The sequence below is a fragment of the Bufo gargarizans genome, chromosome 4 (genome assembly GCF_014858855.1).
Source record: "Bufo gargarizans isolate SCDJY-AF-19 chromosome 4, ASM1485885v1, whole genome shotgun sequence".
Taxonomy (NCBI): domain Eukaryota; kingdom Metazoa; phylum Chordata; class Amphibia; order Anura; family Bufonidae; genus Bufo; species Bufo gargarizans.
Window position 1 is genome coordinate 10103658 of NC_058083.1, and position 25158 is coordinate 10128815.

Here is a 25158-nt window from a genome sequence, read left to right on the forward strand (position 1 = left end):
GAACTTGATGATCTACCTCTTGAGGTTTTTCTCTTATTATCGCTCTTAGTACAGTTCAGGAATCTCCTAGACGGACAAACATTTGCCAAATGACCTATGCCCCCACAACAAAAACACACCATATTCTGAGGACTAAATCCTCTTTTATCAGGGGCAAGTCGGCCTAGCTGCATGGGCTCCTCCTCAGAGGGGAGCGAGACAGGATGAGGCCCCTGCACACTGAATGAGTCCGCACCATTGCCCCAAGACTGACAATGGCTGGACAGAGAGGTCTTGTTTCTTTCTCTTAGACGTCTGTCAAGGCGTACCGCCAATGACATGGCAGACTCTAAGGACGTTGGTCTCTCATGGAAAGCAAACGCATCTTTCAATCTCTCTGAGAGACCATGACAGAACTGACTCCGGAGTGCAGCATCATTCCAACCTGAATCAGCTGCCCATCTCCGAAATTCAGAACAATAAAGCTCCGCAGACAGTTTGTTCTGGCATAAAGCACGTAAGTTCGATTCGGCCAGAGCAACACGATCCGGGTCATCATATATTTGCCCCAGGGCCACAAAAAATCTTTCCACGGATCGAAGGGAGGGATCCCCTGATGGCAGCGAAAAAGCCCAAGTCTGAGCATTGCCCCTGAGCAGGGAGATGACAATCCTCACCCTCTGTTCCTCATTACCAGAGGAAAGGGGACACAAGCAAAAATGGAGTTTGCATGCCTCTCTGAAGCGAACAAAATTCTCACTGCCCCCGGAGAACGTCTCCGGAAGTGAGACCTTTGGCTCGCAACAGACTCCATGAGCCGGAGCAGAGCCTAATGCTTGTAACTGAGTCATAGATTGACGGAGATCCGCTACTTCCAAAGAAAGACCCTGCATGCGGTCAACCAGGCCAGAAAGCGGATCCATGTCAAAAAAGGACGGTTTTGGTGGATTATAATGTCACGGCTGTTTGAGGGTAACAAGAGCAAACACAGTGAAAAGAGCTACTGACCGGACCCAAACTAGGGAAGATAAGGGGTGACCCCTGTCAGACCCTCAAAGCTCTCCCTATGCTGCTAAAGCACATGCCTGGATCCAAATGGTGGAAGGAGGCATGCCCGCGTACCTCAGACTGATGGCCACTGTAACCCCTACAATAGTGGAAGGGGCACGGCCACCGGTGCCCTACTCAGTATATGGAGGGAACCGTGGCCACCTCAGATCCAGTCAGAAAATAATCAGGTAAACAACAATATCTGCACACTTAGCTGAAGGAGATGCAGCCGCAGAGAAGACGGATCCAAGGACAGCTGGCAATATCCGGAGTGCTTGCTGCAGCAGAAACCAGGTCCAGTGAACTGATAGCTTACAAGTGAAGTTACTCAAGCCAGAGCTACAACTGAAATGAGAAATATAATCCACGCCCTGCAACAGGAGGAGGGGTGATTTAAAGGCAGGAAAATCAACTGCAGGAGAAACAGCTGAGAGTAAAGACCTCATCACAGGGGCGGAGAAACAGAACAGTGAGAACACCTCCAAGCTCTAAGTGACATCATCGCAGGGGTGGAGACACAGAGCTGTGAGAACTTCTCAAAGCTCTGGTAGTGACAGTGTGAGACACTGGGTGTGTCTGTGTGGGTGTGGCCACTTAGGGCTATAAAGCCTCTGTGTTTGGCATGTCTCAGTGGGTTGCTTCAGCCATGCTTAGCTGGAGCAGCCTCCTGTGAATACCATCTGCCAGTGAGGGCCACCCTTGTGGTCATAAATGTAAAACAAACTAACTGTGACTCTTAAGTTTATGTCAAGTTTATCTGTGATGTCTATTTGATGTTTTCTTTGTTTTTCTGTGCAGCTATGGATCTGGGTCTCTGTGTGTGGATGCGTTGTGATCTTCAGCTTGCCAGCACAGGGATCCAGTCAGCAAGGCTGTGGCAGGTAGGTGGAACTGGTTCAGTTCACCTGCCATATCCATAGATCTGTTTGTGTTTCCCCTTTTCCCTGCAGCTTGGCCAGTGAGACTCCTGTTCCTCCGTGTCCAGAAGGAACAGGCCGTCTTACCCTGACTCCTAGTCCAGGGACCGGTCGGAGGGTGAGTTAGGGATCCGAGGTTCCTGAGCATGGGTTCTCCTACCTTAAAGGTCGGCCCATGCAGCTAGGAGTTAGGGTCAGATTAGGGATGCGATTAGGAGGTGACCTGCTCCCTAATTCTGTCGTCCTGGCCGAGCAGGGGTTACCATCATCTGGCATCGCACGGCTGAGGATTTTCCCCGTCCTCAGCCGTGACACTATCTTTCCCGAAGAATTAGGTAGATTAGTAATAAAATCCATGGATAGATGAGTCCATTGTCTGGACGGAATGGGTAATGGAAGTAAAGATCCAGAAGGTCGAGTATGTGTCACATTGGCCCGTGCACAGGTAGTACAGGCTGACACATAGTCCTTCACACACTTACGCCACCCCGGCCACCAGAATCTACGAGATATGAGGTTGGCAGTGGACGTACTCCCAGGATCCCAGGATGTCCGTTAAGGGTTTTACAATTGTCGAATAATTCTTAATACATTTTCGGTAATAGTTGGTGAATCCTAAAAACCGCATAAGAGCCTTCAGATTTTCAGGTCGATCCCAGTCCAATACAGCACGGACTTTCTCAGGATCCAATTGAAAACCCGAAGATGACAGCAGGTAACCCAAGAACTGCATCTCGTGTACAGCAAAAACACATTTCTCTAATTTTGCAAACAATTCATTATCCCTTAGAATCTGTAACACCTGTCTCACATGATTCTGATGTTTTTCCATGTCAGGAGAATAAATAAAAATGTCATCCAAATACACGATCACAAACCTCCCCACCAGGTGATGAAAGATGTAATTCACAAAATGTTGGAAGACCACCGGGGCATTGGTCAACCCGAAAGGCATGACCAGGTTCTCAAAGTGCCCCTCAGGAGTATTAAAAGCCATCTTCCATTCATCCCCTTCCTTGATCCTAACCAAATGATATGCCCCCCTTAAGTCCAAATTGGTGAACACCTTGGCACCAATAATCTGGTTAAACAAATCGGGAATCAAAGAAAGAGGGTAAGGATCATGGATAGTAATGTGATTGAGTTCACGAAAATCCAGACATGGCCGAAGACCTCCGTACTTTTTTTTTTTAACAAAAGAGAACCCTGCAGCCACTGGAGAATTGGAAGGTCTTATGTGCCCTTTCTTCAAACTCTCGGTAATATATTCTCTCATGGCCTGTCTTTAAGGTTCAGAAAGATTATACAACCTAGATTTAGGCAATTTAGCCCCGGGAATAGGATTTATAGGGCAATCATATTCCCGATGCAGAGGTAAATCCTGGCATCCACTCTTAGAAAACACATTGGCAAACTTGGTGATAACCCAAGCATGCGGACAAACTAAGCATCAATCAGGTACACCCCGGCCCCGCTGTCGATAATTTTTGACTCTAGCACCACCTCGGCAGTCAGGAGAAATCGGGTACTACCAGCAAAGGACGAATGCACATTCTCTGACTCCCCACTCACACCTCCGATAGTCAGATGAGATTTAGACGCCCCTTTTTGTTTCTCTTTTTGCCGCTGAATGTTTGGACATATATTGACAAAATGTCCCCTTTGACTGCAGAAAAAACATACTCCCTGCTTGCGACTTTTACTTTTGCAAGCAGATCCTGGAGTCGCTTCCCCTAATTGCATGGGTTCATCCCCATGTATAAGCTCAGGAGTCTCTTTACCCAAAGAGTCAAAGGAATACAGTACGTTATGTAATAGAACGTCCTGAGAGAGCGGGCCCTTAGATCTCTCTCTCAGGCGTCTATCAATACGTACAGCCAAAGACATAGCGCCTTCCAAAGACTCAGGATTCTCATGAAAGGCCAAAGCCTCTCAGATAATCCCTGACACAACTGGCTTCGGAGAGCTGGATCGTTCCACTCAGTATCCGTAGCCCACCTCCTAAATTCTGAACAATAGATCTCCACTGAACTCTCTCCCTGACCCAGGCCGCGTAATTTAGTCTCGGCCAGGGAGGTTCGGTCCGGGTCATCATAGATGAGACCTAAAGCTCTGAAAAATGCATCTATTGATCGGTGTGATCCGCTCGGCAGAGAAAAAGCCCAATACTGGGCGTCCCCTTTAAGCAACAAAATAATTATGGTTATTTGGCAGTTTATAATGTCACGATCAGTGTGGGGGAAAAACTCCACAGTAAACACTGATCGACCACTGAAACCTATCGGTGTCTTGAAGGGGTTAACACTGACCCAGTAGACACACAATACTCTCTGACAACTGACACAATAGTCCTCTCATTGCCAACATTTGCCCTCTTTTACTGAAACAAAAATGGCGCCCTCCGCTTCCACTGCACTCACGTGACCTCGTATAAAGGGATTTACCTAAAGACCATAGAGTTGACAGCAAGTTCGGCGCCCCCTGGTGACGGGTGGAATAAGCGGCGGAGAGCCTGACTGAGCAGAGAAAGGGAAATGGCGGCCGGCGGCGGCGGCTTAGCCTGATCCGGAGGAACGCCGGAGTGTGAGGAGCTGCCGGGCGGTGCAGGCGGGGGCGGCCTGGAGGACAGCGGCGGCGAGCTGCAGGGACAGGGGCGCCCGTCTAGGACAGAAGCCAGAGCCCGGGCTTACCGGCCGCCGCTAACAACATGGTGAAGACCCGGCGGAGCGCCCTGCAAGGGCCGGACGGGAGGTTCATCTCATCCCGGACCCGCTCCGGACAGAGCCGGCTCTCCGGCAGGACAGCACCGGCCAAGGTACAGCGGGGACAAGGCGGAGGCAGACGGAGCAGCGGCCATTGTGTCTGCCCCAGTCCTGTCTGCCCTGCCTCAGCGCTCCTCTACTGTGGTCTCTGGGCTGTAGTCTTCTCTACTGTGGTCTCTGGGCTGTAGTCTCCTCTACTGTGGTCTCTGGGCTGTAGTCTCCTCTACTGTGGTCTCTGGGCTGTAGTCTCCTCTACTGTGGTCTCTGGGCTGTAGTCTCCTCTACTGTGGTCTCTGGGCTGTAGTCTCCTCTACTGTGGTCTCTGGGCTGTAGTCTCCTCTACTGTGGTCTCTGGGCTGTAGTCTCCTCTACTGTGGTCTCTGGGCTGTAGTCTCCTCTACTGTGGTCTCTGGGCTGTAGTCTCCTCTACTGTGGTCTCTGGGCTGTAGTCTCCTCTACTGTGGTCTCTGGGCTGTAGTCTCCTCTACTGTGGTCTCTGGGCTGTAGTCTCCTCTACTGTGGTCTCTGGGCTGTAGTCTCCTCTACTGTGGTCTCTGGGCTGTAGTCTCCTCTACTGTGGTCTCTGGGCTGTAGTCTCCTCTACTGTGGTCTCTGGGCTGTAGTCTCCTCTACTGTGGTCTCTGGCTGTAGTCTCCTCTACTGTGGTCTCTGGGCTGTAGTCTCCTCTACTGTGGTCTCTGGGCTGTAGTCTCCTCTACTGTGGTCTCTGGGCTGTAGTCTCCTCTACTGTGGTCTCTGGGCTGTAGTCTCCTCTACTGTGGTCTCTGGGCTGTAGTCTCCTCTACTGTGGTCTCTGGGCTGTAGTCTCCTCTACTGTGGTCTCTGGGCTGTAGTCTCCTCTACTGTGGTCTCTGGGCTGTAGTCTCCTCTACTGTGGTCTCTGGGCTGTAGTCTCCTCTACTGTGGTCTCTGGGCTGTAGTCTCCTCTACTGTGGTCTCTGGGCTGTAGTCTCCTCTACTGTGGTCTCTGGGCTGTAGTCTCCTCTACTGTGGTCTCTGGGCTGTAGTCTCCTCTACTGTGGTCTCTGGGCTGTAGTCTCCTCTACTGTGGTCTCTGGGCTGTAGTCTCCTCTACTGTGGTCTCTGGGCTGTAGTCTCCTCTGCTACTGTACTACTGTTATGTTTAGAGATGAGCGAATTTCCGGTTATGAAATTCGCTCACGCCTCGTTTACTGGTAAAAGGTGAATTGCGTTATGAATTCTGTTACCACGGACCATAACGCAATTCTATGACGGGATGCATAACGAATGCCTTTAGAATCGTTCCGTCATAATAGAAGTCTATGGGCTGCAATACGGATCTGTCCCGTTTCCGTTATGCAGGAGAGCTCTCTAAAGGCATTCCGTCATAGAATTGCGTTATGGTCCGCGGTAACGGAATCCATAACGCAATTCCGCTTTTACCAGTAAGGCTACTTTCACACTAGCTGTTTTTTTTTTATTTGCTGGATCCAGCAGAGTTTAGCAAAAACCCTGCTTCCGTTACTGATAATACAACAGTCTGCATCCGGTTGTACAGATCCGTTTTCTGTTGTGTCAGAGAAAACGGATCCGTCCCTATTGACTTGCATTGGGGTTCATTTGTCATCCGTCTTGCTCCGCATCCCAGGACGGAAAGCAAACTGCAACATGCTGCTCTCCGGTATGAGAACTCTACTAAACGGAACGGGATGCATTCTGGCGCGCTCCGTTCTGTTACGTTTTGTCCTCTATTGACAAACAAAGGGCTAAACGGAAGCGTTTTTCTCCGGTATTGAGCCCCTATGACGGATCTAAATACCGGAAAATACAAACGCTCCTCTGCTATATACTGCAGGACATTATGCTATACAGTAGTATGTTGTATTACAGTATTAGAGTATTATAGTATGTTAGTACAGTATATGTTGCAATACAATACATCTTACTGTTAGTGTATAGCAGTATTACATTAGTGTGTTGCACAGCCACTATACAACTATACAGCACTGTGGCAATAAAAATCTGCATGGGGATGACCGACTCGGCTCTGCTACATCAGCCCCAGTACATGACTTTCCTTTTGTTATGATCCACTTTTACTCGATGACAACTTTGGTCACGTGACCTCCTGTTGGGCAGTGACGTCAGGAGGAGCCGGCGTCCTCCAGCACTTCTGTGTGTGTGTCTAGTGCCCGGGCTCACCGGGGCGTTGTGCCCATTGTGGTCTGGGTGTAGTGTGGGCACAGCAGGTGCTGCTCGGGTTGTGTGCAGAGCTGTCTGGAGTCTACATAAGAACAAGAGTGGTGTGTGCAGGAGGCGGCTGAGCGCCCTCTCTGGTGGATGGGGGCATAGCATGTTGCTTCACCCTCCGGGCCGGAGCCTCCCTGCAATTACTGTGCTCTGCACCCGGGGCGTACAAATAAAGTTTTCTTCTTTTGTATTCTTGCTTTGTTTCTGCCGGATTCTTCCCCCTCCCCCATGTTGGGTCTGATCTCACTTGTAAGTTTTGTTGAAACTCGACTCTTTATATCAGGCATGCTCAACCTGCGGCCCTCCAGCTGTTGAAAACTACAACTCCCAACATTCCCTGACAGCCTACAGCTATCATCCTACAGAAGGGCATGGTGGGAGTTGTAGTTTTACAACAGCTGGAGGGCCGCAGGTTGAGCATGCCTGCTTTAGATCTTTTTATTTTTTTTCTCCCTGGGAGTTGTAGTTTTGAAATAGCTAGAGCATCATTGCTTTATAAAAGTGGCAGGAGATCATGGAGACAGGAAGTCTTCTCCAAAATCGTCTTCACAGAAGACCCTTCAGGAGGCATCGGCAGTGCCCGTCGTTACGCCGCCCTGGTATGTTAGCGCGGTTGCTGCAGAGTGGAAAACGTTTGCACCTTCTGTGTAGCAGAGCGGACCCCCATGTCAGGGTGTTGTGTACGGATTTCAGTGCATGAGTCGCACAAGTATCACGGCCACGTCTGGATCCGCTTTATTTGGCCTGACCCGGAGAAATTGTGCGCAATTGTGACTGACCCCCCCCCTTCCTAATCCCAAAGTGAAGCCTATGATAGGAAGGAAATGTGCAGGATCTGGAGACCACGTGACGACACTCGCACCTGGTCCGCGACATCGCTGGATGCCATCTGAAGGGGTGAAGTGGGGCTCGCGGTCCTGTACAGAGCTGAAAACGCTGCCTGGAATCTGTCTGTCGGCTGTGCTGTGTAGTATGGGGGGGGGGGGGGTCTGTCGGCTCTGCTGTGCTGTGTAGTATGGGGGGGGGGGGGGTCTGTCGGCTCTGCTGTGCTGTGTAGTATGGGGGCGGGGGGCTCTGTCGGCTCTGCTGTGCTGTATAGTATGGGGGGGGGGTCTGTCGGCTCTGCTGTGCCGTGTAGTATGGGGGGGGGGTCTGTCGGCTCTGCTCTGCTCTGCCGTGTAGTATGGGGGGGGGGTCTGTCGGCTCTGCTCTGCTGTGCCGTGTAGTATGGGGGGGGGTCTGTCGGCTCTGCTGTGCCGTGTATAGTATGGGGGGGGGGGGTCTGTCGGCTCTGCTGTGCCGTGTATAGTATGGGGGGGGTCTGTCGGCTCTGCTGTGCCGTGTAGTATGGGGGGGGGGGGGGGGTCTGTCGGCTCTGCTGTGCCGTGTATAGTATGGGGGGGGGGTCTGTCGGCTCTGCTGTGCCGTGTATAGTATGGGGGGGGGGGGGTCTGTCGGCTCTGCTGTGCCGTGTATAGTATGGGGGGGGGGTCTGTCGGCTCTGCTGTGCCGTGTAGTATGGGGGGGGTCTGTCGGCTCTGCTGTGCCGTGTAGTATGGGGGGGTCCGTCGGCTCTGCTGTGCCGTGTAGTATGGGGGGGTCCGTCGGCTCGGCTGTGCCGTGTAGTATGGGGGGGGTCCGTCGGCTCTGCTGTGCCGTGTAGTATGGGGGGGTCTGTCGGCTCTGCTGTGCCGTGTAGTATGGGGGGGTCTGTCGGCTCTGCTGTGCCGTGTAGTATGGGGGGGTCTGTCGGCTCTGCTGTGCCGTGTAGTATGGGGGGGGTCCGTCGGCTCTGCTGTGCCGTGTAGTATGGGGGGGTCCGTCGGCTCTGCTGTGCCGTGTAGTATGGGGGGGTCCGTCGGCTCTGCTGTGCCGTGTAGTATGGGGGGGTCCGTCGGCTCTGCTGTGCCGTGTAGTATGGGGGGGTCCGTCGGCTCTGCTGTGCCGTGTAGTATGGGGGGGGTCCGTCGGCTCTGCTGTGCCGTGTAGTATGGGGGGGGTCCGTCGGCTCTGCTGTGCCGTGTAGTATGGGGGGGTCCGTCGGCTCTGCTGTGCCTTGTAGTATGGTGGGGTCCGTCGGCTCTGCTGTGCCGTGTAGTATGGGGGGGGTCTGTCAGTTGAATTGATCATAAGGCGATATAGTTCCCCTTGTTGGGTTGCGTCCCTGACATTGGCACTGATCAGACGCTGCCAGACTACGTAGATACACTTCCATTATGAAGAGTAATAAAAACCCTTAGTTATTCGTTCATTCATACATTTTCAGGAGGAATAACAGAGCACATCAACACTGAGTTCTAACAGAAGATGCTCCTCAATTATTATTTAAAGGGGTATTCCCATCTTGAACATTGGTGGCATATCACTGATAGGTGTGGGTCCCACCTCTATCTCGTAAACGCAACTGAAAACAAAGCTGGCAAAGTGGTGGCTAGCAGTGCCAGTCCGGGCACCGTCAAGCATTCCTATTGGTCCAGCAAAAATAGCTGAGTGGCGCTCTTGGCTATTTTCTGAATCCCCATAGAAATGAATGGGAGTTCACCATGATTTCGCGGCCACCGCTCCTATTCATTTCTAGGGGTCTGATGGATATAGTCGAGCCAGCGCTCAGCTATTTTTCGGCGGCCCCGTAGACATGAATGTAGGGCACCGCGCAGGCTCGATGCGTTTACGTGATAGGTGGGACCCACGTCCCTTATTTTGTGAGATGGGGATACACAGATGTGTCAGGAGAGGTGACAAGTCCTCTTAAAGAGTTTGTCATCGGTTCTGTTACATAAGGAGGCCCAGCTCCCCCCGCTCGGCCTTTTGTACGTGTCGCTGCAGTGAAGTGGTCATTGTCCAGCGCTCGTGGATCTGGTGGCAGCATGCCGCCTGCTTGTGTTCTACAAGTTCATGCAGGGCCAGCACACGACCCTCTGCGCCTCCCACATGTAAACAGAGGAGCAGCTGCTGAGCAGAGCCGGCCCGCGGTCATGTCAGCTGCCGTGACGCTGCACATACGTGCCCTGTGCACACTCATGGCTTGTGTGAAGTGTAAGCGGGGCCAAGGATCAACAAAGGAATGCCATAATCCATCCCGATACGAGCGTGGCCCCTGGGAGCCCCCTGTTATCAGCCATCGCTGCAAATGGGTGTCCACATTTCCGCAGGTCTTCCAGCTAGATGTGAATGAAATGTGGGGAAAAACCCCAAAAGCTTGCTTTGGAGGTAACTAGAGCAAGCTTTCGTCTTCTGCGTATACCCCCCTATCTGCTTCCTGGTTTCCTGTCGCACTCCGGCAGATGGGGAGGTCGGGCCCTCGGTCACCGGCTTTGCCCTTGGATTCTTTGATGTCTTCCATCTGGCATCACACGTGATCTTCATCTGGTCTACAAAGCTCCATGTAAAGCATGGCTGAGCGGACGCCTGTGTGCACCTCTACTGGGAAAGCATGCGCGCCAAGCTATGTGTCAGATCCACAGGGCTCCGTTCACACGGCGAATAATGTTGAGACGTGCAATCTCTGCGTTGGACAGTCCTCCTGCCGGGACCAGCCTGTGTGTAAACCAGGTAGTAAGTGGTAATATTTCCTGCAGCGCCACCACTGGGTAAATAACATATTACACAGCGCCCATTCATAGGAATGGATTGTCTTTGTTGGTCAGGTCGGGTCATCCATCCCGAGAGACGCTCTTTGTAGTCCCTTTCCAGTCTGACCAAAAGATGAGCCGCCAGGTTATAGGCTCCTTTGCCCACCTTACAATAGTACCTTTATTTGTTCTGTCCCTCGCCGAGATTTAGAAAAATAGGCTTTTTAAACTTATGCTAATAAGGGTTCGTTAAGTGCCCAGGGGCAGCGTTACTGCAGCAAGTGCCCAGGCCTTCTGGCTCTTGTCCCGCGCCTGCGCACTGCTGTGCCCATTATGGGCAGAGGAACAGGTAGTTGTACTGCGCAGGAGACTGTCTTTAGGTCAAAATCCGTCCGGCAGAAGTCGCTAGTCGCACCAGAGGACCGCAGAGAAGTGTGGAGCGGCGCAGATTAGGGGATAGACTCCCTTTAACTCAGGATTCCCTAAGGGCTCATTCACACAAACAGATGACCCGCTGCATGAAAGAGCCCAGCCGTGTGCTGGACAGCAGACACTGAGCGTTAACGTGATTGATTCTTCTTATTTTTTATTTTATTTTTTACTATAAAATCAGTGCGATGAAGTTGTCACTGGGATTTTGTAGTAAAAAGTTCACAAAGAGGCACGGAGCATTATCGGTCATGTTAATGTCTCTGCTGTCCGGAACGGGGCTTGGCTGTCTTTCACGAAGCAGATTGCCCACACGGGATCCGCTCCTGTGAAAGAACCTTAAAGGGGTTATCCCATCTTAGACAATGGGGGCATATCGCAAGGATATGCCCCCACTGTCTGATAGGTGCAGGTCCCACCTCTGGGACCCGCACCTACAACGAGAATGGAGCCGGGGAGAGTTGTGGCTGGAGTACCCCAGGTTTCCCAGGGTCCGTCCACCACCAGGCACAGCTCCCCGCCTCTCCCATTGAGGTGAATGGGAGCGCACCGCACATGCGCGGCCAGCGCTCCCATTCATTTCTATGGGGACGACTGAAATAGCCGAGTGTTCTGTTCTCTGTTCGAGCTCTGTTCTCCTTGTAGGTGTGGGACCCGCACCTATCTGACAATGGGGGGCATATCCTAGCGATATGCCCCCATTGTCTAAGATGGGATAACCCCTTTAAAGGAGTATACAAAAATTGATTTTGTATAGTGCGCCCCTGAAATGATCCGCCCCCTGGGATTTAATCCCTCCATTAAATACCTGTTTACGGACACGTCCTCCCCTAGAAGAGTTGCTCGGTGTGTCCCATATGACGTGCCTGCGGTCCCAGTGTACACTGTGTGCGAGGAGCTCTGCGCCATTGACTGCCGCTTGGCCAGTCCAGTCTTCCAGTTCCACTTCAGCCTCCCCTTTTTTCCAGTAGCTGTCCTGTGCTGCAGCTGCCATACAAAACCACACGAGCGTTCACATGTGATGCATGTAGAGAACGCGTCTCATCCGGACTTAATCCTGACCCATTCATTTCAATGGCTCTGTGCACATGAGCGTCCGGTTTCACGTATCCTCCCTGCGTTCAGGAAGAATTGTTTATGACACGGCCCTGGCTCCATAGCCCTGGAGTTTTTGTACACCGCTATTTCGCTGATGTCCCCATAGTGGCACCGGTTCGGGAACGCCCTTGCAGAGGCAGACTGTGCTAGGATGACGACCTCACCTCTTGCCTGTCCGAGCGCGTTCCTCCATCAATCAAACGCTCCCGTACACGTCGGGAAGATCAGGGCTGGTGAGCAGCAGCAGCTCTGAACTTGCAAGGTGAGACAACCCCTTTAATCACGGTAGCACAACTTTCAGACACAGACCAATGATTTAATTTTTTAAATAAAGAAATTAATTTAAAATTATTTAGTTACCCCCCCCCCCCCATCCCCTCTAACTTTATTGGTATTATTGTAATGTTCCTATTCAAGGGGTTTTCTGCAAAAAAAATTTTTCCAGGGTCCTGCACCCTGGAAACCTGTGTATAGGGAAGCTTAGTTATGTGGGCTTCTCTCTTCCTGCTCGCACTGCGAGCCCCCTCCCTTCATACAGCTGATCAGCAGGGGTTTTGGACCCCCGCTGATCTGATATTGATTACTTATCCTGAGTATAAGCCTGGAGAACCCCTTAAATTTTAGTTTTCGAATTCTTTTCTCTTCTGTCGGTTTTTTTTTTTTTTTTTTTGTATGGCCCCGAAATACTCTGCACGACATTGGTGCTCATTCCCTTTTGAGGGTCACTATCTAAGTTCTAAATCGGGCATGCTCAACCTGCTGCCCTCCAGCTGTTGCAACACTACAACTCCCAGCATGCCTGAACAGCCTACAGGTATCAACCTACAGCAGGGCATTGTGGGAGTTGTAGTTCTACAACAGCTGGAGGGCCGCAGGTTGAGCATGCCTGTTCTAAATGAACCTGTCTGTATATATTTAGTATGTACGGGGAAACCGGAAGCGCACAGAGGAAACTCGTACAACGCCATATAGATTGGATTCAAACCGCGGACCCCAGCACAACAAGCCTTAAAAATGGGTGCCAGGACTTGACTATTGATGACCTTTCCTTAGGGATTGGTCAGCACTATCGGATCGGTGGCCGTCTGACTCTTCCTAGGCCGTGCTGCTCCGAGGGTACACACTGAAGACCTCCGGGTGTGTCCTCTGCTGCCCTTGATATCCAGCAACCTAGAGTCAGTAGAAGAGAAAACCAGAAGGTGTGTTTCTGATCAGGGGACACTTAGGGGTCATTAGGGAGATGTGGTGAGGACCGGACTGTTCACAAGGCCTTCATAGAAGGATCGCACACCCCCCACGCACACTTATCTGAGTATCTCTTGCTCCACGTGGCTGCTGTCCAAATGTTTGGAAACACACTGGGTTGTAGGGTTAAATATTAACGCAACTTTCATTACTGTAACTGTCCCTTCATATGGACTCTGATTAAAATCTGACATGTCTTTTTGGCCAATAAATGGTTAATATCTGAACGCCAATAAGCCTTTGTATGCAGGACAGGACCGTGAGGCCAGATCTTAAGGTGGTATTACACTGCCTGATATATGGGCACTTCAAGCGCCATTGGGTGGTAACACATCCACCGGCGCTCATTTGCATCGGCCATTGTTCCTCCCTTTATTCTGTTTATCGGCAGCACATTCCTGATTACACCGGCAGATAATCCGGCATCTTTCTTCCTGGGGAACGAGCAAATGCTCCATTGAATGAACGTCGCCATATAGTGGACAAGGGGTGGTGGGGATTCACTTTAGATAATTACCCATTTAACATTCCAGGTCCTTCCCCACTTTATTACCTACTGTCCAGTAATAACCTAAGCTATTGATTAGTAAGTTACTTGGAGGTACTGAAGCCTGGTCCTGAACTCGGGTATGAAGGTATAAAACCTGCTTGATGCCATAACTAGGTCTCTCATTGTGCACCTTCTACAGTCGGGGAGGCAGAAGACTGCCATCAGGGCGCCTCTTATTTTTTTTTACTTTTTAAAGAAAAGCTTGACACCATGATGTTTAGTCCTTGTGTGCTCTAAGAATCCATAGCCTTTTAAATGGTGTTTTATCCGTTTGATGCCAGAGAGCAGCGTTTGTTACTGGCATCACATTGGCTGTACCGACGAGTGGTGGCCGCTGTATCTGATGAGTGTGGACTGTGTTTGGGGTGTGCTTTATGCTCAATATACCGATGGAGTGAGTGAACATAGATTAACCTTTTGCAATGGCTTGTACGTGACATGGACTATCGGGGCAGAGCTCCAAAGTCCCATCTGTGTAACTTAAAATTCTGGTCACCAGCAGCTTCCTCTAGGGGGCACTAGGCCATAATCGCCTCCATAGTCTGACTATCTCAAATGCTACTGCTGGTTGAAGGCCCCAAGATTTCCATGACACTGCGACTGTGGCAACATGGCATCAGTTTTCAGTGGAACAAGAAGTCTATAATGTATTTTGAGGATAAATTTAAGGCTACTTGCACATTAGCCACAGCCTTCTCCGGCTGCCGCTAGTGAACACGTGCCGCCAGAGGTCCGCACCGGCCCCATTGACTATAATGGAGTGTTTTATTCTGGCTGCCTCTCGGCAGGTTTGCTGTGCTGCTGCTGGACCTCCGTCCCGCCCCCATTATAGTCAATGGTCCCGGAGCGTGGCGGCATGCGTGCACTAGCGGCAGCACGGATCCAGCAGGCTGTTCACCCACCGTCCTGGAGAAGGCTGCCGCTAATGTGATAGTAGCCTAATTACCTTTATTTCTAAACTACTGAGGGGTCATAAACACATTTAGGCCTCGTGCACATGGCCGTTGGGCGGCTGTTCCCTGCATTGGGGACCGCAATTATGGTCCCCAATGCATGGGCAACATCTGTGCAGTGAGCCGGTCCCATTCAACTTGAATGGGTCCGTGGTCTGTCCGCACCGCCAAAAAATGTGACTTCATATTTATTTGCGGTGCAGAGCAACGGAAAGAAACACCACGGAAGCACTCAGGAGTCCGTCTGCTCCTCAGACAGCTAGTAGAGCATCTCGGCTCTGTACAGAAAAAAGGATTTCATATTATTAATAAAGACCAACTGAAAAAAATATTTTTTTTAGCTCAAAATAAGTATAATGCAATAACAAAGAAATTGCTCCCAAATGTGTGCATAGCCTTTTAAAGGGGCTCTGCACTTTGTTTAAACTGATAATCTATCCTCTGGATAGATAATCTGCATCTGACCGGTGGGGGTCCGACACCCGTGACGTCACGACTAGTATCCAATGGCCTGGGCGGAGCTAGGCTCCATTCAAGTGAACAGGGCTTAGCCCGGCCTTGGCCAGTGATACTGGTCGTGACGTCACTGGGCCTGCGGTAAACAGCGAGAATGCTGCGGTGCTACTGCCAGCGCTGATGCCTTCTCAAACAGCTGATTGGCAGGGGTCCTGGGTGTCGCACCCCCGCCGGTCAGATGCCGATCTATCCACAGGATAAATCATCAGTTTAAACAAACTGCAGAACACCTTTTAAATATTTTATGTTCTGCCGCCATATCCTCACACCTGTAAGCCTCCTGCACACGAATGTGGGTGGAGGCACATGAGGAACTTCATGCGGATTTGTGCGCATTTCTGCAAGATCTGCACCAAAATCCTCAATTTCTAATTGTTGTTTTTGGTGCAGATTAGATGCAGTTTTGCCGCAGATCTCACTCCATTGGAAAATGGTGAAATCCGCAAACCTAATTGACGTGTTGTGGTTTTAGAAATCTGTGCGGCGGGTCAAATTTTGCAGAGAAAAAAAGTGCGTATCAAAACGATTTGATACATATGCAAATTAACCTAAGAGGAGTCCTATCCCTGAGACATATGTATCAAATCGTTTTGACACCCTAAAAGCACACAGAGCTATGGGGACTGGATATTGCAGAGCGGCCATCTAGTTACCCATGTCCTTGGCTCTATACCCAAAATCCCGGTGACAGGTTCCCTTTAAACTAAAACCAAAAATCCTGCAGGTTTTTGCACTGGCCACTACGTCTAATAATTGGCGCCACTTCTTGGTCTGTACAGATCACTTTACTGCAGTTAACTCATTACAGGCAGGATTAGATTGCCTCCTTTGCTGGCTGGAATTATTTTATGGTTATGACCACCTTGCAATCCAGCAATGGTGGTCAGGCTTGCACACTATAGGAAAAGGTGCCAGCCTCTCTGATGGTTGGGACCGTGGAACTGTGCCATAGGCACACCTCAGTAGCGGCTCCCGTCCCGGCCCCCTCGTATCTGCTCTTCAGGGGTGGTCTTAACCCCCTGGATATGTGTAATGTGATGGAAAAATGAATCCAGCCAGCCAAGGAGGCAATATGGAGAATTACAATACATTAGTGCCTGGTATTCACTTTCTCTAAATGATAAATGTAATTTGCTGAAGTGAGACAACCTTTTAAGGCAGGGATGTCAAACTCGTGGCCCTCCAGCTGTTGCAAAACTACAACTCCCATCATGCCTGGGCATACTACAGCTATCAGGGAATGATGGGAGTTGTAGTTTTGCAACATCTGGAGGGCTATGAGTTTGACATCCATGTTTTAAGGCCTCTTTCAGATGGGCGTCCTGGGTGCATTGTGGGAAACCTGTGCGATTGCGCACACAATTTCAGTCGTTTTTTTTTTTCCCTTGCACGAGTGCAATGTGTTTTGCACGCACGTGAGCAAAAACTGACACTGCTACCAGACCCAAACCCGGACTTCTTCATTGAAGTTTGGGTTTGTGATCGGTGTTGTGTAGATTGCTATTTTCCCTTGCTTGCGGAAGCTTGTGATTTTCACGCAGACCTATTCATTTTTATGGGGCCTGCATTGCGTGAAAAACGCGTGATATAGAACATGCTGCGTGAAAATCACCGCTCATCTGCACAGCCCCATAGAAGTGAACAGGTCCGGATTCAGTGCGTGTGCAATGCGTTCACCTCACGCATTGTACCAGCGTGGAAAACCTGCCTGTGTGAAAGAGGCCTAAGGGATCACTTTTGTCAGAAAGGGGTATTTTCCTGTCCATATTCCTAGAAAAAAAATGTTGGGTTGATATTGGCAGTTCTGAACCATTGTTTGCTCCTGAGGGGAATATCCGATCGGCTGGTAGATCAGTAGATTGTCCTCCTGATGGGTCCAGATAAAGATGTCTGAGGTGGTAGGGGTGGGCGATATAAATTTGTGCCACGATATGGATTTTGAGCATATCGCCGGACCGCCATATGATCGCGTTCTCTGCGTGCACCATGTTCTCCTGAGCCGGCACAGTGGAGAAGGAGGGAGTCCCTCCCTCCCCACTGTGCGCGGCTGCTGCTGTCCACCAATGAGAACAGAGGAGGAGGGGAGGGACTGACAGTAAATCATTGAGTTTTCATAATCTCAGTGAGATCGTGAAAACTCAAATCCGATTTGTATATTCTAACACCCAGGCGTTCCCATGGTGACAGGGACGCTTGCCTTGGGGTTAGAATATACAGGGCCACGCCGCTCACAGGAGAACATTTATAAACTAATCAGTAACTTTAATCATTGCTGATCTCTTTACTGGATACCTTACTGTCTTAGCTCCGGTAACACCAGGCAGTGCGGGCGGCGCTCACTCACTGACATCACGCCCCTGCTCCTCCCACTAGGTGGCGCAGGTGTGTGACGTCAGTGAGCGCCGCCCGCCCGCACTGCCTGCTGTTACCTGTGCTAAGACCGAGTAAGGTATCCAGTAAATAGATCAGCAATGATTAAAGAGGACCTTTCACCGATCCTGACACTGTAAGCTAAGCATACAGACATGGAGAGCGGTGCCCGGGGATCTCACTGCACTATTATCCCCGGGCGCCGCTCCGTTCTCCCGCTATGCCCTCCGGTATCTCCGGCCACTAAGTTATAGTAGGCAGAGATTTCAGTCACTAAGTTATAGTAGGCGGAGTCTGCCTTTGTTCTGCTCTAGCACTGGCCAATCGCAGCGCAGAGCTCACAGCCTGGAGGTTATTTTCTCCCAGGCTGTGAGCTCTGCAATGCGATTGGCCAGCGCTACAGCAGAACAAGGGCAGACTCCGCCTACTATAACTTAGTGACCGGAGATACCGGAGGGCATAGCAGGAGAACGGAGCGGCGCCCGGGGATAATAGTAAGTGCAGTGAGATCCCCGGGCGCCGCTCTACATGTCTGTATTCTTAGTTCAGTGTCATAATCGGTGAAAGGTCCTCTTTAAAGTTACTGATTAGTTTATAAATGTGCTCCTGTGGGTGGCACTGTTTAGGGGAGGGGGGGGGGGTCTGTGGGTGGCACTGTTTAGGGGAGGGGTCTGTGGGTGGCACTGTTTAGGGGAGGGGGGGCGTCTGTGGGTGGCACTGTTTAGGGGAGGGGGGGGGGCGTCTGTGGGTGGCACTGTTTAGGGGAGGGGGGGGGTGTCTGTGGGTGGCACTGTTTAGGGGAGGGGGGGCGTCTGTGGGTGGCACTGTTTAGGGGAGGGGGGGGCGTCTGTGGGTGGCACTGTTTAGGGGAGGGGGGGGCGTCTGTGGGTGGCACTGTTTAGGGGAGGGGGGGGGTCTGTGGGTGGCACTGTTTAGGGGAGGGGACTCGGCTCCTTGCTGTTGTGTGCACAGAGCAGCAGGGAGAGTGTAAAGTCCTATTCACCCTAATGGAGCTCTATTAGGGTGACTATGACAAGGGTTCTAGCCCTTAAGGAGGCTAATATTTATTAAATAAAAAGTTTAAACACCCCCCCCCCCTTTCCACAATATAGAAAACAATATATCGCGATATATATCGCATATCGCACATGCTTAAAATTATATCGCAATATAGATTTTAGGCCGTATTGCCCACCCCTACAAGGAGACTTGCTCTGATGCTGTAAAGCTGGATTACACAGCCCAGTATTCAGGCCAACTATGGGGTCTGATTGTTCCTACGAACGCTCCCTCCCGACAATCGGCCCGTGTAAGGCCCCTTTAACACGAGTGAGTTTTCCGCGGGGTGCAATGCGTGACGTGAATCGGAGGTGCAGACGCCTCAATCATCATTCCCGGGCAGCAGATCGTGCTGTCTAAACTCGCACTTATACGAATGCTCATTAGCAATCGACTGCAAAAAAAAAAAGGCAATGTAATACAGGCTTAATTAATCGTGGTGTCTAATTACGATCCGCTGCTCGCAAACCGCTATACAGCGTGGAGATGAGCAGTGGCATAGCGATCACGTTTTTCCCATCAGTTTAACATATATGAATGCCTCAGATTGATGCCATACAGTGGCATCGGTTTGCCAGAGTTCCATTGTGTAAAAAAATAATTATTTTCTACTGGACTCCACAGGATACAAGAACGTGGTGTGCTGCGGTTTTGTATGTTATTTTAAAAATTTTTTTTTTTTTTTTTTATATTCAACGTATATATGTCAAAAGGAGACGCAAAACGTGATGTGAACCCACCCTGATCACCATGCTGTGGAGGAGATGGCTACATGTTGTTATAGCAGAGGTTTCCTCCACTAGCGAGCAGATGAACGCTTCTCACGTTCATCTGCTCGCTAGTGGAGGAAACCTGCGGGTTGTGTAATTTCAGCAGTCCAAGAATTTAAATCCAACATGGCTGCTCCCTACCGCCCCAGGTATCTGCTGTCAGGAGGCCTGTAAAACACCTGCTTCATGGAAAGAAACGCTGCCACCGGTGATGTTTGAGCCCCCGTCATCTGTATAGAGCTCCTAGCAGTGTAAAATATTGTGCCCCCCTCCCTGCTGTCCACTTCCCCATTCATCAGAACAGACGCCCCTCCATAGATTTCCTAATAGTCTTTCAGGTCTTCTTCTTGTTTCACTTGAGACCACAGCCAGACTGCACCTCTCCATTCCAGCAGCCCCCCTCTTACCCAGTAGTCAGAAGCAGCCCCCTACGTCACTGTCAGTGCGGTGGACAGGTTTCTCTGGCAGTATTCTCCTCTGATGGCGTCATTTACAGGCTGTGAAGGATATCCTGTTCAGATTACCCAATGCTCGTCTTGCTGGGTTGATTCACGCGGCTGCCGTCCTAGAAGAGCCCAAATGTTTGGTAACAGGACGGGTTGTAGGGTTAAGTATTAACAATGCTTTGATTACTTTAAACCGGTGGCCGATCTTCCTTCCAATGCCCTGCTCCCCCTGGTACACTTGCCATAGGCTCCCTTCTTAACACAAATTGGCAAGCTGCATCCTGAAACCATGGCGCGTCCAAGTGAAATTGTCACTGTTGCCTCTAGGGGGCACTGTACTCTATTCTGCTTCTGTGAAGGTGCTTGGCGTGAGCTCAGTATTTTGAGGATGCTTTTAGGTTGAAGACTTCTTGGAAAGGATCAGGTGGGACCCCCACTCCTTATACACGACATGCTCACGACCAGGGATGCCCAACCTGTGGCCCTCCAGCTGTTGGAAAACTACGACTCCCATTATGCATCAACAGCCTAGGAATTGTAGTTTTGCCACAGCGGGAGGGCCGCAGGTTGAGCATCCCTTCTAGACAATATGGACACCTCAAAAGGCAAATGTAGACCTTTTCTTTTGAAGCCTTTCCAAGATGGATACGCGTGTGACTGACATGGACAGTAGGCAGATATCTGGGACAAAGTGTACCATCAGACCTGCCATGTTGGATATTTTTTTTCCGGTTGCTGTTGGGTGCTCTAGTTGTCAAGTGATTGATGCCGAATATAATCTTGCCACCTGAAAGATCCAATGTACGGCCAGCTTTAGTTGACATCATCTCATTTTTGCCTGTCATGTTGCGTCTGACACCCGGGCGCCCCTCAGTCCAAGTGACCCACCATAGGGGCCCAATGGTGATTAAACTTTCAGTTGACTTAAACAGTGGAGAGTCCGGGTCTCACAGCCACAACGTGGTAGGTGAAAATTATGGCCTCGTGACGACCATCAAATTGAGGCCTCCTGAATGGGCCTTCGATGTCCTCCATTCCTTATGGGTCAGTGTTGGACGAGACCACACTTGTCTTGTGTCTGCTGCTCGTAGACACCGCTGTGGTGTACGGCTAACCCATTATGGAGTGTGCCATGTAGAGATTTATCTCTAGTGACCCTCCAATCCAGGGTCAAAATGTGTGATGGGGAGAGAATGTGCTCCAGGGTTACACGACATGTGAGGACACCTGATTAGCGCCATATTTAGCCCTTGTTCATGCACACAAACGTGTGCCGGCCTGGCCAATGCTGCCGTCTGCAATGCACGTGCACCGCATGTGGAGGCAGGATCCATTCACTTGAATGGGGTTCGTGATCCAAACCGTAAAAAAAGTAGTGCATGCACTAGTTTTTCGCCGTGCAGATATACGAACAGAAACCCCACGGAAGCACTCCGTAGTGCTTCTGTAGGGTTTCTGTCCCCCCACATCCGTGTTCCGGTGCCCAAACGGCCGGTATATTACGGAGCTGCTGTAATACGGGCACAGCCGGGTAACGGACGTGTGAATGGACCCTTAGTCTGTGGATGTCCTATACAGGGCATGTCTGCTGTGCAGGATGAGAATACTCCTTTAAGGGCTCAGCAAATGGATTATTTTCTGAAATATAGTTCTGATGAGAAATCAACAATTTACATTTTAAATATATATATATATATTTTTCTTTTACAGAAAGAGGCCTGCAGCGATGCCAGCTTGAGTGACAGTCAGCTATCTCCTCCAGCCAAGCGAGCGTGTAACCATGCCGAGCCTGTCCGGAAAGAGAGCCCAAAACCTCGTGCTGCCAAACAGCGGGAGGGATGGAGCATGTCAACCAGGAGATCCAGGTAGCTGCTCAACTGCCTTGTGTCCTTGTGAGACCTGACGGCGTATGCCGGTGTCCTCGTGAGGAGCGTTATTCACAAATCTGGGGAAAGCGGAGCTGCAGATCCGTGGCAAATTGTGCATTTTGCTGCAGATTTCCAGTGTTTGGAAAATTGTTAAAAATAGGTTGAAAAAATTTACGTGTAGTCATATAATTAAATGTTGAAGATTTTGACTTCTCCTTTGAACTTTAAGGGGTTGTCCAATGTGTAAAACCTGCCCCCTCATATAGATTATACTTGCCCCGCTCCCCAGCACCCGCACCGCTCTTCCCCATTGCGACCTGCTATTTTCTGCCCCCCCATCGCTGGATGTTTTGATCCGTGCAATGGGGAGATGCAGGGATCAGGAGCGACTTAGGTCCCAATGTAAGTATAATCTGTTGGAGGGGCCCAGGCTTTGGAGGGATGGGTTAGCCATTTTATAACCCCTTTAATGGGGAAAATATGCATCCAACCCATTTGGCTTGCAGATGCTACAGATTAGAGAAGCGCACCACGAGTCTGTCAGGCTGCTGAAATTTCCTTCTGCACTTGGATGAAATCTCATCCACTTTGCTGCCGCCCTATTCCACTGTGGATTTTCCCGCCTGCAAATACGAACAGAAAATTCACAGAAGTTCCGTTCTGTTAGGGTCCATTCACACGTCCGTGTGTGTTTTGCAGATCCGCAAAACACGGAAACCGGCCATGTGCGTTCCGCATTTTGCGGACTGCACATCGCCGGCACTCTCATAGAAAATGCCTTTTCTTGTCTGCAATTGCGGACAAGAATAGGACCTGTTCTATTTTTTTGCGGAACAGAAGTGTGGATGCGGACTGCACATTCTGGCCCCATTGAAAATGAATGGGTCCGCACCTGTTCTGCAAAATTGTGGAACGGATGCAGACCCATTTTGCGGACGTGTGAATGGAATATTTCTGAATCTACTCTGAAACGGATTATAACGGATCCGTCAGTCATCACTGGACAGCACGACTCTTGTGAAGGCGTTTTGTTATAGGGCTGAATCAGTCTAATCCATTTGTGTTTCTGTCTTAGGTTATTATCTCAGTCTGGTGCTACTTTACCAAACAGCCACAGCAGTCTGTGTGAGTATTTCTACTGATCCATCTTTTGCAACAATTTTTTGTCATGCAAAAAAGCAATTCTGTACAAAATCTCAGTTTTTCTATAGCTTCTATGTATACCTTTCCCTGGTAAGACTACCAACCCTGTGTAGTCAGACCCTGCTCTACCCTCTTTTTTTTGCCAATCTACAGACAGTAGAAGAGGGAAGAGGGAAGGGGGGGGGGGGGGGGGGGGGGGAGAGAGTAGCCCACGTAGTCTAGTAGCGACATTCCAGTTAGGCCTCATGCACATGGATGTTTTTTTTTTTTTTGTTTTTTTTTTGCGGTCCGCAAAAACAGTTTCCGTTGTTTCGTGATCCGTGTCAGTTTTTTCTTCCGTGGGTCATCTTTGGTTTTTGGAGGATCCACGGACATGAAAAATCAAAAAAAAATCTAAGTCAAGTTTGCCTTTGAAATGATAGGAAAAAACGGACACTGACGCGGATGACAATCTTGTGTGCAGCCATGATTTTTCACGGACCCACTGACTTGAATGGGTCCATGAACCGTTGTCCGTGAAAAAAATAGGACAGGTCCTATTTTTTTCACGGGATGGAAACACTGATCAGGGACGCGGATGCCAAACGGAGCATTTTCCTTTGTTTTTTTTTTTGTTTTTTTTCCACAGACCCATTAAAAGTCAATGGGTCCGCGGCGGAAAACGGAACAACGGCCGCGGATGCACACAACGATCGTGTGCATGAGGCCTTACAAGGTTAAAATATCTTCTGTCAGGATTGCAGAGTTGCTTGTTTTTATCTTACTTGGCCCTCATTCACATGACCGTATACTTGATCCCCATCTTTTTGCGGTATGAATGGGTCTGCATCCAATTTAGGAGGGCCGCAGAATGTGCGGACAGAACACGGCGTGCTGTCCGCATCCATATGTCCGTTTTTGCAGTCCTGGAAGTGGGAGATAACATATCCTGTTCTAGTTCATTTTGCGGATCCAAGTTTTGCAGACACCAAAATGTATACAGTCGTGTGAATGCACCCTTAGTAATTCTTTAAAAGGAGTTTCCAGGACTAAAATATTGTTGATCAGGGTCAGCTGTTTGACGAGGCTGTGGCTTCCTCCTAGGCCAGTGACATAATTTTTCAGTCACATGGCCTGGGGTGAACTGCAATGCTAAGCACAGCCACTGTACAATGTGGGGTGCTGTGAGGAGCTGATTGGCGGGGGTGCTGGCACTCGGACCCTTTAACGATCTGATAATTACCTATCATGATTATGGGTCATGCTTCCAGAAAACCAATAAAAATTATAAAAAAAATATTATATTCTTTATAGACCGTGTCTTATTAGGACATATGAAAGTCTTAAATGGGTGTCCCCTCTGAGGCAAGATGGAGAGCTGTTTTATGACTCCTGGCAGAATCATACGCACTCTAACATCAGCTCCCAGCTCAAGGCATGCTGGAAATTGTAGTTATCTAACAACTGAAAGGCCTCTGACCCAGTTGTGACCTACAGAAGATTTATTTTTTTCTAAGACATCAGTCCCAGTGGAATTATTTCTTGCTAGTTTTTAGTAGTCTGTTCTAAAGCAAAGAGCTCAGTTAATGGCGTTTTTGTGTTTTATTGTAGCTCTTAAAAGCCGCCGCGTGGAGAAGGAGGGGAATGTCGACCATTCCTGTATTAATGGCGGTCGAGAGGTCAGACGAAGCTGCAGGTCGAAGAGCAATAGATTTGAAAGCTTGAACCAGAGTCTGCTGTTTGATCAGCTCGTGAACAGGTGAGTGGAGCCGTCACTGGTGGCAGTCGCTGCCCTCTAGTGGCGCTCTTTATCATGACATGCATAGGTTATTTGAGAGCTTTGTGATATCCACTGTATGTGAGTAATATAATCGGTGGAGATAAACTATGGCGGCCCATGTTCTCCCTGCGCTACCAGCCAACCTCCATGCAGGGCGCTGCAACCGTATAAGAGTTAGCATGTAGAGAGCTGTGTTAACACTCCTGCATCAAGTGGCAAGGTGTCGCTTTAAAGGGGCAAAGGCACCTAACTAGTGGTGTGACTCCATTCTGCTATAGCAGGACACGCACTTTGAGAGAGTTAACAAGTATTGTCATAACGATTCTCTCCGCCAGTGATGCACCCATTCCTAATTTGCAGGGGCGTTATATAGCATTACACAAATGGTCATCAGTAGCCCATCCTGATATTGCGTATGTATGTGCATGCCCCTTTAACAA

General features: G+C 49.9%; 1 protein-coding gene across 4 annotated transcripts in view; it reads left to right on the forward strand.

Annotated features, from left to right (window-relative positions):
• The first annotated feature begins 4456 nt into the window (after positions 1–4456).
• The window catches only part of ATAD2B (ATPase family AAA domain containing 2B), a 114280-nt gene continuing 93578 nt past the window's right edge, over positions 4457–25158 (forward strand). For all 4 annotated transcript variants that reach the window (XM_044291349.1, XM_044291350.1, XM_044291351.1 and 1 more), the window contains exons 1-4: positions 4457–4761; positions 21659–21813; positions 22892–22941; positions 24550–24697. In XM_044291349.1, the coding sequence (XP_044147284.1) occupies positions 4654–4761; positions 21659–21813; positions 22892–22941; positions 24550–24697 (461 nt within the window). In that variant the 5' untranslated portion in view covers positions 4457–4653. The remainder of the gene's footprint in view (positions 4762–21658; positions 21814–22891; positions 22942–24549; positions 24698–25158) is intronic.